This window comes from Ursus maritimus, unplaced genomic scaffold (assembly GCF_017311325.1).
Source record: "Ursus maritimus isolate PB19 unplaced genomic scaffold, ASM1731132v1 scaffold_3, whole genome shotgun sequence".
In the NCBI taxonomy this organism is placed as follows: domain Eukaryota; kingdom Metazoa; phylum Chordata; class Mammalia; order Carnivora; family Ursidae; genus Ursus; species Ursus maritimus.
The window spans coordinates 43,076,647-43,090,804 of NW_024425563.1; the positions used below are offsets into that span (position 1 = coordinate 43,076,647).

Consider the following 14,158-nt stretch of genomic DNA (forward strand, 5'->3'; position numbering starts at 1 on the left):
TCCTGGTTTCCCTACACAGAGAGAGGCCCCTGGGCTTTAGGGCACCTCCCTCCCCAGGACACGAATGAGTGGAAATAGGTCACCTTGTTTATGCTCATCTGTTGGGGTGACCTTTCCATCTTGGTAACAGTGAGATACTCTGGAGCATGGCTTAGCCACCAGCCCTGTGCATATCTATCCGATAGAAAGATTCAGGGAGGATAGAGCAATGGGAGTAAGAAAGGGTGAAGCAGATAATCTTGCGTGGCAAACACAGAATCAAATTCTCTACTCGTGGTCCAAGATGCCTTTTGTTTGGTCCACTGATTTTCTTCTTAACTTCCAAGTTACCGGCCAATCGGAAGACCACAACAAGTAGGGCCTGATTAACTATAAAAGCACAGGTGTACAAGTTGTGTGTGTGTGTGTGTGTGTGTGTGTGTGTGTGTGTGTAGCAGGAAGTGGAAGCTGGGCATTACCAGAGCCTGTACAGGCCACTGACAAAGTTTTCTGGGGCTTTCGGGGAATACTGCTGGGACATGCCCTTTGTCTTTTCTGCTCATCTGGAGAACACTTTTAGAACACCAGTAAGTTAAAAAACGTGAATCCTCTTTATGTGGATATCCTGGACACTTTCCCTTCTGTTCCCTCCAAGATGGTTGTAACTTCTGTTTGACACTATTTTCCTTTAATAACAAAACTACCCGGAAGGCTCACAAAACAATGGCTGACAGTGCAGCCTTTTCAATATTCTACACAGCCCCTGCTAAGGCACCTCGCACCAATTTTGTTTCGTATCACTGGCATGTGGCCTAAAATTCTCACCATGTGTATCGACCCATCGCTGACATGCCCCAGGTATTGTGTGACCATCTACTGCTTGTGGACGATTCACCTTCTGAGAGACCCTCACGCCTCACTTCACGTTCTGCCACGACAGGGGGCTTGGTGTCACACAAGTGGCCCGAGTCAGGTTTAGAGTTCATCATGTTTGGCCTCCTGGTCCTTGAGTTTAAATTCTTCTGCCGTGACCTTCCCGTCTCCGTTCCGGTCCTGGTTGGAGAACATGTTCTTCACGATCATCTCAGCATCAAAACCAGGAGCGAGTTTCCCTCTGCCAGATTCCACCTGGGCATGAATGTACTCTGAGAACTGGAGAGAGAGGGAACAGGGCAGGCCATGAGATAACGACAGCCAAGCTTGGGCCTGAACAGAGCAGCCCGAGGGCAAAGGGGCTGGAACTGGAGTCTGAGTTCACAAAGCAGACACAATTTTATGAGCTACACAGCCTGTTTTTTTCCCTCCACATGGAGGTTAAAAACCCCTAATGACACCAGGAGCCCCTAGGTTCCAGGCAGCCAATACACAGCAGTTGTTGGAGCTATCCTTTCTTCCCTCATCGACACTTAGTTCTCCACCAAAGGCTGATCCCCTAACCACCCTAGCCTCTGAGAATGCTGCCGCCTGCGCTCATTCATTCATTCATTGATACAATAAAAACGTATTGTCTACTGTGTGCTGAGCACCTTCCAAGATCCTAGAGAGACATCAATTAAAAAAAAACAAACATCCTGCCCTTGTAATTCTAGCATATCCTAGTGGGAAAGACACAATTTAAAAAATAAGGAAATCACATATTAAGTTAGAAAATGAAATGCTCTAGAAAACAGAAGAGTAGAGCCAAGCAAGGAAGATCAAGAGTACAGGTAGGGGAGGAGGTTGAGGTCCCAATCCAGCAGTCAGGGTAAAATCCTAGTGAAAAAAGGAGACCTGTGGAAAGGCTTGCAGGAAAGGAGGTAACGAGCCAAACAGTTGTCCAGCGAAGTGTCTTCTGAGCGGAGAGACAGCTGGTGCAAAGGCCCAAGGGGGGGGGGGTGCATGCCTGGTGGTACTGGAGAGGAGCAGCTGGAGAGGAAGTTACAGTGAGCAGGTCATGGAGAACCTCTGTGGGGTCTTTACAAGGCCATTGTGAGGACTTTGGAAACGGGGGGGCTTTTGCAGGGTTCTGAGACAAAGCGAGCCATGATCCAATTTAAGTTTTAGAAGGATCGCTCTGGCTGCTATGAGGGGCAGGGGTGAAAGCAGGAAGACCTTTGTAGAGGTCCAAGCCAGAGGCTGCAGGCACTGGACCATGATGCTGCAGATGGTGAGAAGTCGTCAGGCTCTGGATAAATTTTCAAGATAGAGCTAGAATGATTTCCTGCTGGATTTATTATAGCCTATGTGAGAAAGAGAGGAGTCAAAGATTCCTGAGTGCTCTCGCCTGAGCAACTGGAAGGACAGAGATGCCATCAGAGGAGATGAGGAAGGCTTTGGATGAAGCAAGTTCAGGGGAGGGAGGTAGCTGGGGTTCAGAAACTGAAGATGTCAGGCGGGCAGTTATATGTGGAAGTCTGAAGCAGAGAGAGAGAAGACTGGACCGGAGCTACAAGTTTGGAAGTACAGGGCTATGGATGGCAAAGCCACGGGACTGGTTGAAATCACCCAGGAAGTGACGTAAGGTGGAGAACAATTTCAGGACTCAGGCTGGGGCATTCCGACACAGAGATCAGGGAGAAGACTCCTGAGAAGGACTTACCAGTGAGGGAGAAGGAACACCAAGAAAAGTGGTCTGGAAGCCAGGGAAAGAAGGCATCCTGCAAAGCATTTGGCTTTGTCCAAGTACGAGGAGAGTGAGAAGTGACCACCGGTTGCAGCAACATGAAAGGCACCAGTCACCCTAGCAAGACCAGGTTCAGTGACACAGAGGGACAAATGTCTGACAGGAGTGGGTTTAAAAGAGTTTTGACATTTTTGCTGTGAAGGGAGCAAAGAAATAAAAGAAATGGAAAGATGCACCAAAAAAAGGGAAAAGAAGAGCATGTTTTTGTGCTAATGTGAACCATCCAGTAGCTGGGAAAATGTGACTGATGTCAGAGAGAAAGTGGAGAAGGCTGGAGCCCTGTCCTTGAATAAGCAGATATGGAACCGGCAGAGTAGTGGAATTCAGCAGGGTGTGACAGGACAGACCCCTCTACCGCCCAGCTCCATGAAGGGGCTACCGAAGAAACCACCCAGCACCTAGACGATCAAGACGGGGATATGTATCCCGGCTCAAATCACTGGGTAGCTGTGTGACCCTGGGCAAGTCATTTACCTTCTCTGTGCACAGCTGCTTCTGAAACGGGGTGATGACTACATGGCTGCCACAAGGGCCAGGAAAGATAACATTCGTGAAAAACTCTTAGCATAATGCAGGGACACACTGAGCACCCAGGAACTGAGAATTGGATTGTGAGCCCTGGATTCAAGCCCTTAACTCTCAGGGCCTCAGTTTCTTCAAAGAGGAATTGTGAGCTTCAATTGAGAGAGTGTGTATAGAAGTGCTTGGTATGAAAGCATGTGCAGGTTACCATCATCGCGAGAAATAAGCACAGGTGTCCTCCTCACCCTAGGAAGGCTTCACATTCAGAATGGATCCTCTGCCCCAATAAGGCTCCCCGGGCTCCTTTAGTCCCGCTTTCCTTCAAAGGTCAGTTACCTCTTCGAGGAGGACTTCTCCATTACCATCTTTGTCGATTTCTTCAAAGAGGTTGGGTGACACCTCGCCGTTCCATATGAACATGTACCCCTCAGGCAGCCCGGCGACGAGCTCCAGCAGCTCAATGTCAAACACCAAGACAGCGCTGCCAGGCACTTCTCCATCTGCCTCACCGACAGGGGAGGAGACAGTGTTAGCGCCACCAGACAGCAAGCATGCCCATGTCAACCTCCCTTCCCCACCCAGGGTTCCAGCTGCCTCTCGGACGGCAAGCATTTCTTGTGAGAGCAAGAAAGTTCCAACACCAGCAAGAGGTTTTTTCCAAACTGTAGGTAGTGACCATTACTGGGTCATGACATCCGTTTACAGGATGGTGACCAGCATTGTTTTTAAATTAGAGAATAAAATAGATAAGGGTGCATTGCACCTAGAAAGGATAGGTATGGTTTTATGAAACTGGAATTTCAATTTTATATATAAAACTAAATGTATATATATAAATTGCATGTTTATGTGTAATACAGATGGGGAGATAAAATTTTTTTTTAAGAAGTTTTTACTTCTTTCTTTTAGAGAAAAGAAGACAGGGAAAGAGAACGTGCGCACACATGCAGGGGGAGGGGCAGAGGGAGAGAAAGAGAAACTCAAGCAGACTCCCCACTGAGTGCAGAGCCCAAAGTGGGGCTCAAACCCACGACTCATGAGATCATAACCCGAGCCGAAACCAAGAGTTGGATGCTTAACCGACTGAGCCACCCAGGTACCCCCATGACATGTATTTCTTACTGTATGTCTTGGTGAACAAAGTTTGAAAGCCACTAGTAGAGACTACAATTGTAGAACTTTTGAATAAATCCTACAGAAGAACCTTAAGAATAATACAGTATGCCTTAAAATCCTGATCTAAGATATGACTATAAACACAAATTTGTGAACAGTATATACAGTATGAGCCCAAAAGAAATTATATAAGCATGTGAATATTTATGCACATATATAATGTCTTATTTGAAATTATTATATATTATAGTTATAATATATATCCCAAGGTCTTATAGGGTACACATTTTTTTAAGTGTTTCTTCTTGGATTGGGGGGACTAGCGGGCAGTTGTGGGGTTTTTTGTTTTTGTTTTAAAGTAAACACCAACATGGGGGGCTCAAACTCCTGACCGTGAGATCAAGAGTCACATGCTCCAGGGACCGAACCAGCCAGGTGCCCCAACAGACAGTATTTTTACAATTATTTAAAAATTGTGAAAAAGAGAAAATCAACCCAAAGTGTGTATCTCTTTTATAAGTTAGCACTTCCCATCTCCTCCATCTCCAGAGAGTAGGAGCATAAAACATTGAAGAAGGTGGGGTTCCCAAATCCCCGATGTGTAAGACTCATTTTGGCCCAAATCATGAACTGTACCAGCTGTAAGGACAAGGTAAAGCCAGTATTTCCAGAACCTGAAACTCATCTCTTCCGAAAGGAAATCTTCATGGATAGCTTACAGGCTCAGGAGAAGTGAAGAGCAAAGGCCTGTAGCATTCCACTGTGCCAGGAACCTGTTCCAGAAGGAAGCCTCAGCTTCACTTAAGACAAATCACCTGGAAAGCTCCTTCAGGGACACTTCCCACACATGGGTTTGAAGACCTAAGGCTTTTTTTCACAGAAACTTCTGCTTTCTTAAGGAGGTATGGGGCATTAACACTGAATTCACAGGACTCTAAATAAAGATGCTAAATTTAAGTATTAACTCATGATATTAATTATAATATTATATTATCTATCATGTGTTATTAGTATTATATTAGGTATACAATAAATATATTTTAATTTTATATAAAATGTATAAGATTATAATTATGTATTATAATATTAATAGTATTAATTATAAACCCACAGATTCTTTGGGAGTTTTTTAAATTTTTTTTTTTAAGATTTTATTTTTGGGACAGCTGGGTGGCTCAGTCAGTTAAGCATCTGCCTTTGGCTCAGGTTATGATACCAGGGCCCTGGGATTGAGTCCCGCATCAGGCTCCGTGCTCAGTGGGGGGCCTGATTTTCCCCCTGCCTGCCACTCCCCCTGCTTGTCCTCTCTCTCTCTCAAATAAATAAATAAATAAAATCTTAAAAAAAAAAAAAAAAGATTTTATTTTGAAGTACTCTCTGCACCCAATGTGGAAGTCAAACTCACAACCCCAAAATCAAGAGTGGTATGCTCCACTGACACAGCCAGTCAGGCAGCCCTGATTCTTTGGGTTTTAAATGGAAGAAGCATATTGTGGTTCTAAATATGGCACCCCAAAAGCACAACATTCAAACTGTGAACATGCCCCAAACACCCCATAATGCTGTTGCTTACTCACCCACACCAGCCTCCCCATAGCCCAGGTGGGGCGGAATGATCACTGTCCGTTTCTCTCCAACGCACATCTCTCTGAGACCCATATCCATTCCCAACACAACTTGTCCAGATCCCAAAACAATATTATACGTCTTGCCTAAATTCCACCTGAAAAGGAAACAGAAGAGTCTGGTTAGGTCATCAGCCCATTGGTACTTGAGAGTGTTTTCATGAGAACATATCTCTTCTGTGATCTTTCTGCCAAAGACAAAGAATCCCTGTCTAATAAGGAGAAAACATCAGACAAGCCCAAATTGAGAAACATTCTGCAAAATAATGAAAGTGTAATCTTCAAAAGTGTCAAGAAAATCAAGGGAAGACCGAGGAGCCATTCCAGAGCACTGGGGCATACTGAGTGGGATTCTTTTGTTATAAAAGACCTTATGGGAACAACTGGCAAAACTTAGGTGGGGTTTGATGATTAAAAGATAGTAACATACTAGTGTTAACTTTCCGGTTATAAAGCATGTGTTGAATTATGCAGGAGAATGTCCATGTTTGTAGGAAATGTGCACTAAAGTACTCAGAGGTGATGGGACATCATGGTGGCAACCTACTCCCCAATGATTCCAGGGAAAAAGAAGCCCTTTGGACTGCTCTTACAACTTTTCTCTATATTTTAAATAATATCTTAGTAAGGAATTTTCATGAGAATTTGAAAAACATATAATAAAGACCCTGGGTTTCAGATTTAGCAAGACCTGAGTTTGAATCTTGCTTCTGCCACTTAATTGGACCCTGAGAAATAAAATCCCTCCATTTCCTCATCCGTAAACTGGAGACAGTAATGGCCACAGGTACCGAGGAGAACAAGTATAAAGAGCTCAGTAAGTGGATGGCCTTGAGTATGTGAAGTGCTTGTGTCTGTAATAGTTTTCGACTTTAGAAAAATAACTGAAAGTTTAACTTGAGTCATGGTTTAAATTATGCCTGATGTCCATGGTCCCTGAGAAATCCACGTAAATAAAAGTTGGGGCTCTACTGAAAATAAATGTCTTTCCAAACATATGGCACTACTACTTTCTACCACTTCCTAAAGACGAACAATGGAACTATTCTCCAAGGGCAAGGAAGAAAAGCCTCCCCAGTATCTTGGAGTCCCCTTGATGCCCGTTACCAGGTGGCGACAACATGGAAGGGTCACATCCCCTTCTCAGGCTTCCCAGCCTCCCCTGCGGGCAGGGCTACGGCCACCTTCCCTTCTCAAACTGGTTCTCAGGGCCAGGCTGGTTGTCAGGCACCCACAAATCAAAACAGGCTTTGTATTTGTCCTACCTGGGACGAAACGAAAACAAAGCCAACGCTGGCCCAGAGCCTGTGGGAGGCAGCAGGACATCCTCTGTCCCACCTCCCACACAGTTCCTCCTTTGTCAGAAGCACAGAGGCACCCTCACACTGCCTTCCTGCAGGGACCCCTGGGGACCTCCCATGGGACTACTCTGTTTCCAAGTCTTACAGAATATTCAAAAACTCATTTAGTTGTCAAGTAACAAAGGTTTATTCTTCCTCTCTGAGGCCGATTTAAACACACATTGAGAAAATCCTTCAAGCACATGTTTTGCTTTCATGCATCACCTCTGAATGCCCCACCAATTCTTTTTCCTCAGATCAACCTTTTATTTTTATTTTTTTGCCAGTGTTTCTCTGACATTCTCCTCATTCCTTCTGTGCATTCCCAGCTTCCCATCCACTGCAAGCTTCCTGCTTCCCACTTGCAGGCCGCCCTCTCTGGCTCCTCGCCCACATTTCCCTCCATCGTCTCAGCAGCCAGCTTCTCTCAGTGCTGATGAAAAACTCCCACAGCAGCACCTGCCTGCTTGTTTACAGAGCCCGTGGAAGGCTCGGGGTGGGAGCAGGTCTCACCTTCCTCTCCCACACACAGGAGGCAGACACCCACCACACATCCCATTTTCCCATTATTCTGCAGCTTACACCCAGAACAGACCAGCAGGGATGCCGGATGTTACTCTTCAGTGTAGATTTACAGGGAACACAAATGACTCTCATGGTCTAGAATGGAGTCTGGTAAGAGGAAGGTACATCACGTGGCTCCTGGATGCTCTGTAGGAATGTTGTGAATCCACCAAACATTAGAAGGCAGGAAGGCCGATACTCCCCACCCTACACAAGAAGCATATCCTGAACCCACTGAGAAGGAATTCCTTTGTTCATTTTCCACCCCCGCTTCCCCTCGCCCCCGCCCCAGAGTAAGAGCACCAGACAAGAATATGAATATTGGCAAGAGCAGTGACAGCAAGCCGTTGACCTTACAGACTATTCTAACCTTGTGGACCATTTTCACATGCACAAGCTGGCTTGATCCCCCAAACGACAAGCCATGCTTCTTCTCCGCTGCCCTCCAAAGGCTTCTAGTATTAATGCAAGGTTTGTTGTAAAGCAGGTCCTGGTAAATCTGAGCCCTGGAAGCTAGTACATATTTCACTGATTCTAGAATGCCCGTATTTTCACATTTTGACATCTCTATAATTGCGATATGCTTTATGACCAGCAGCATGTTAATCTGGGGCAGTGTTTTTACTTTCTTAGAGATACATAAAATGATGTTTCTAATAATCAACACATTTTAGATCTGATGAAAAGCGCTAAATGCATTAGCATACAGGATCTCGTAGCACCAGAGAGAATGCTCTGAAGAGCACGTCCCTAGGGCTCCGTCTCCATGTCTGGCTCTCGCCAGCCACCCACAATGTCACCTGAAGCTGGAAGGGAGATGGGCAGGTGGGGAGGGAGAGAAGGCCCTCCTCATGCATTATAAATGCAGCAGCACTTATTTATATGAAGCCTTTCTTTCTCCCCAAGCCCAAACGTAGGAATCTAAGTCAGCTCAATATGAAAATGGACGCACTTATATGGAGATACAAAGAAAGGCTGAAATGTCTCTTTCCCAGAGAAGAGAATATTTTACTAACTTAAACTACATCTAAAGAGTCAGAAACATAAAAAGCAAAGCTTCTTTTTACCAAAATTGGCCAATAATACTCGTTTATACTGTTGATTCCTATTTATAAAATTTCAGATTCATATCAATTAACATTTATAAAATGCTCCCTTTGTGCTATGCTCTGGGCTAGGTGTAAGGAATAAAAATATGAGTAAACATGTTGGGTTTCTCTAAGATATTCAGACCATCAAGAGACATAGAAACAACAATAACTAACTAAAAATAAATAACTATGTTTTGCTAATAAAAATAATAACTTAAAACATTATGAGACATAGAAGTGGGAGCAGCTGATTCTTCCTAGAAATTAAGGTAAGACTTTGTGAAAAGGGAGGACATTTTAGCCATGGCAGAAGTTGGCCAGAAGGAAGGGTTTAAGCAGTGCACATCTTACACCACTGCACATGCCAGCCCTATGGGGCAAAAGATGGGCCCTAACAAAAGATGAGATCAGTGAAGCAGAATGGAGCTGACAAATAGAGCCTGATGTGCCAGACTGCAGAGTTTGTAATGTAGCTGTGGGTTAATTTTTAAAGACAGCAGTTATAAGATGACATCTGTTTTACAAAAAGATGATTTCACAGGAGCAAGGTGAGAGCATTCATAGGGAACTTTTAGAATAATGCACCTGAGCAGTGAGGAAGCATGGAGAGAAAAGAAAAGAAAAGGAGAATCCAGGAACCCATGGCTGTTATCCTCTAGGCTTACGCCCCTAACTGTCCCCAGTGGCCCTTACGTGGAATCCAGCAGAGTCCCATCCAGAAGCGAGGCATTGTAGTGATACTTGAGGTAATCCCCCTTCTTACTCAGCACAGAGCAGTCAGGGGGCTTGTAGTGGGAGGTGATGCTGATGGAGTCGGAAGGGTTGTGGAAGTCAATCACATGGATGTCAAACACCAGCACGGCCGAACCAGGGATATTTCCTAAAGGTCAGACACAGGAAATTAATAAGTGAGTCCTCCAAGTGGCAACACATGTGCCTCCCCAGTGTCACCAGGGATGTCCCCACAGACCTCCAGTGAGAAACACGGGGACCTAGATAGGAAAACCTGGAGAATACTGGGAGACTGAAGCTGGAATGGCTGTGAGAAGTAACCTAGCCCTCATTGAGAAACTGAGGCACAGATATGCCCAGGATCACGCAGCCAGTTAAGAACACAGTTTGGACTACAATTCAAGAGGATGAGCTACTGCCCCATGGGGTCGCTGAGCCTGAAAGATGTATGGCTGAGTTCACCGCAGATGAGGAAACTAAACTCAGCTGGCTCCTACAGAAGTAAGAGGGGAGATGAGAAAGTCAGCTGTAGAGTGAAAAATCACTCCAGTCCCCCATCACTGTGCAAGAGAAACTGAGCTGACAGAAACTTCACAGGGAAGAAACTCCCAGCCAAAACTGGCCCATAGACACCCCTTATGATATAGTACACCTAACCGTTCATAAAGTACTTTTACGACACATCCTATCTCTTCTACACAAAATTGTTAGTGTACTTCTCTTTTCCATCATCTCCACTTCTGAAAACATTACCTTACATCTGAATAACGTTTTACAGTTTACAAAAGTATGAATTTTTCACATACACTCTCTCACTTTTTAAAAAGATTTTAAGTAATCTCCACACTCAATGGGGGGCTTGAACTCACGACCCCAAGATCAAGACCTGCGTGCTCCACTGACTGAGCCAGCCAGGTGCTCCTACACTCTCTCATTAAACCCCTGCAGCCACCTTGTGGGGTATGACCATAAATCCAGGATTAGCAAATGCTCCATGAATTTAAGGACAGCTTCTCAGGGAGCTGGAGAGGGGCAGGGGGATACCTTAAACACATGCATCAGTGGTTAAACACACCCCCAGATCATTTCAGAGAAGTTTAAATATAAAACTTTTGTAATTAGTGTTACTTAGGGGGCGCCTGACTGGCTTGGTCAGTTAAGCATCTGACTCTTGGTTTTAGCACAGGTCATGATTTCAGGGTCATGGGATCAAGCCCCGCTTAGAGCTCTGCACTCAGTGGGGAGTTTGCTTGAGATTCTCTCCCTCTGCCCCTCCTCTCCCACATGTGCTCTCTCTCCAAAATAAATAAATAAATAAATAAATATATTTTTTAAAAATAGTGTTACTTAGAATCAAGGATGTATAATACTTTCATTAGCACTTTACGGATAAGAAAACCAACTCAGACCTTGTTCAAGAAAACAGCACAGCTATAGAAAGAATTCAGATGTGTGAACACCAACAGCAACCCCCCCCCATCCCTGCCACATATTTTTCTGTGTCCATTTCTTGGTTGCTCTCTCTAACACACAGACACACAGACACACACACACACACACACACACATACACACAGTGGATGCTTATTAAGTACTAAGCATACTTCTACGTGCTAGTTTCTATGCATTAATTCATTTAATTCTCATGATAATCCTATGTTCCCAATCTAAGAGTGCTTAGAAGGTAATCTGGAAGTTGGGGAACAGAAAACGAGGAAGCAATGCTTCCACAACCCCTCAGACAGAATCCATTCTCCCCTTCAGGGGTGCAAACACAGCCAAGCATCCTAATTTCAGAGGTGACCCTGTGGAACAGAGTAGATAGCAGAGAGGGCCAGAGCCTTTCCAGAAGGCCTACTCCCTCCCTTCCACCAACTCTTCAGGGAAAAATGGCCTCAACAAAATGAAATGCCAAGAATGGAGCTGGAGAACCCCATGGAGAGCCCAGCATTTCATTCCTTCCCCAAATACTTATTGAATGTTTACTATGTGCTTGGCCCCGTGGTATGTCCTCCATGTCCTGACACCCTTCTGGGGTCAGTCCCTGAGGGATTCCCATTAGGTCCTATGCAAACCCCACAAAGAGGCCAGGGAGATACTAATCCAAAGAAGACAGAGGTGCCCCCCACCCCCGCCCCTGTGCAAGAGCACCTGGGTGGTACTTGTCAGAGTCCCTGCCCCCACAACAACACATGCTTTGGGACGAAGCAGCCTCATACCCACAGAATTTATGAGCCTTCAGATGTTTCCCAGAGCCTTATATAATTCTTTGCAGAGCTCTGTCTCATACTTGATAGAAAGCCAAAAGGAAAAAAATAATTTAAGCAAATGTTTTCCATCAATATATTATTTTTAGAGAGACGAAGGATTAATCCTGAGGGCTTAACAAAAACACGAATACTCAGAAAGTATTTGTCTATTTCTGTATGTATCTGAGTAGCAGTTTACATGACACAAAGCAATGGAGCATGAAGACATAAACAGGACATGAAGCAAGGCCTGTTGAATATGCCTTAAGCTGTGACCTGGTATGGCTTCATAAATCAGAAGTTTCATGGGGCACCTGGCTGGCTCAGTCAGTAGAGCCTGCGATTCCTGATCTCGGGGTGGTGAGTTTGAGCCCCACACTGGGGATAGAGTTTACTTAAAAAAAAAAAAAAAGATTCATTGTATTTATTAGTAGGTGGATGTGTATTTTCACCTCATGGTTGTATTAGTTTCCTATTGTTACTATAAGAACTTTCCACAAATTTGGTGGCTTAAAGCAATGCAGATGTATTCTCATAACTCCGGAGGGTCCAAAGTCTGAATTCAAGGTGTTGGCAGGGATGCATTCCTTTTGGAGGCTTCAGGGGAGAATCTGTTTCCTCGCCTTTTCCAGCTTCCTGTGCCCTCATTCCTTGACCTGTGGCCCCTTCCTCCAACTTCCAAGCCAGCATCTGAGCATTTTTCCTCTCTGACCTCCTGCTTCCCTCTTACGAAGGCTCTTGTAAGTACATCAAGGCCACCTGGATGATCCAGAATCATCTCCCCATCTCAAGATCCTCACCTTAATCACATCTGCAAAATCCCTTCCACTATGTAAGGTAACATATTCACAGGTTCTGGGGACAGGATGGGGACATCTTTTGGGACCACTATTTCACCTACCACATTACAGTGTTTATTCCTGTATGGTGGGATTATGGGAGATTTTTGTTTTCTTTTGTTATCTGTATTTTCTTTTTTCTAAAGTCAACACATATCATTTGTATAATGTTTAAAAGGCGGTTTGCTGGGACGCCTGAGTGGCTCAGTCGGTTAAGCGTCTGCCTTCGGCTCAGGTCACGATCCCAGGGTCCTGGGATCGAGTCCCACATCAGGTTCCCTGCTCAGCGGGGAGCCTGCTTCTCCCTCTGCCTGCTGCTCCCCCTGCTCGTGCTCTTTCTCTCTGACAAATAAATAAATAAAATCTTTAAAAAATAAAATAAAATGGGGTTTGCTATTAGAGTGACAAAGTGTTCTAAAATTGGGTTAGGGTGATGGTTACCCAACTCACTACATTTACTAGAAGTCACTGAATTGGGGATGCCTGGGTGGCGTAGTCAGTTAAGCACTGACTCTTGGTTTCAGCTCAGGTCACGATCTCAGGGTCATGAGATCGAGCCCTGTGTTGGCGTCTGTGTCCAGCACGGATGGAGTCTGCTCGAGACTCTCTCTCCCTCTGCCCCCCAGCATGTGCTCTCTCTTTAAAATAAATAAATCTTTAGAAGTCACTGAATTTTACACTTAAAATGGGTAAATTTTATGGCATATAAATAATACCTTAGTAAAACTGTTAAAAAACAAAAACGAAAAAGGAGGAGGTTTGCAATATACGTTCAAATGGCTCAACAACAAAAAACAAAAAAATGTAATTAGAGAGAGAAAAACACAGCAAGATGTTAACAGTTGATGACTCTAAGATTTCACCTCACAGTTCTTTCAACTTTGGCGTAGATCTAAGAATTTTCGAAGAGGAATATGGGCAGCAGAGACAAGAGGAAAGAATAGACCATCTCTAGAAACCAAAGCTATTTGGACAGTCAAGGCTTTAGTGGGACTTCGGCTTCCACATTTTGGCTCTCAAGAAGCCCTGACTGTCTGTGAGGAGCCAGCACTCACCTCTTCCTTCCTCTCCATAGCCGAGGTGAGGGGGAACCACAATCCTCCGCTTCTCTCCAATGCAAACACCAAGCAGACCTTCATCCATACCAGCAATCACGTAGCCCTGCCCAATGTACGTGTCAAAGGTGCGGTTCCTTGAGTAGCTAGAAAAGAAGGAAAGAAAGAGGTTCCTCACAAGCGAAACCGCAGCAGCTGGGTACATTCGTCGGCACCACGAGGCAACAGGAAGGCAGAGCACCCCAGACCCTGGAATAGGCTGAAACTTAGCATGTGAGGACACGGCCTGGAAACACGCTCCCCTGAGAACCCACATTCCCAAGAACTCACACACAGCGTGGGAGTGGCCGTACAAACACACTCCCAGAAACAAGCCCTCCAACCC

At 44.9% G+C, this 14,158-nt stretch overlaps 1 protein-coding gene across 1 annotated transcript in view; it reads right to left on the bottom strand.

Moving 5' to 3' along the window:
• Positions 1–848: 848 nt before the first annotated feature.
• Positions 849–14,158, bottom strand: part of FKBP9 (FKBP prolyl isomerase 9) — a 34,314-nt gene continuing 21,004 nt past the window's right edge. The window contains exons 7-11 of the mRNA XM_008686558.2: positions 13,774–13,919; positions 9,593–9,779; positions 5,857–6,002; positions 3,500–3,663; positions 849–1,131 (exon numbers count right to left, since the gene is read on the bottom strand). Coding sequence (XP_008684780.2) covers positions 955–1,131; positions 3,500–3,663; positions 5,857–6,002; positions 9,593–9,779; positions 13,774–13,919 — 820 coding nt within the window. The 3' untranslated portion in view covers positions 849–954. The remainder of the gene's footprint in view (positions 1,132–3,499; positions 3,664–5,856; positions 6,003–9,592; positions 9,780–13,773; positions 13,920–14,158) is intronic.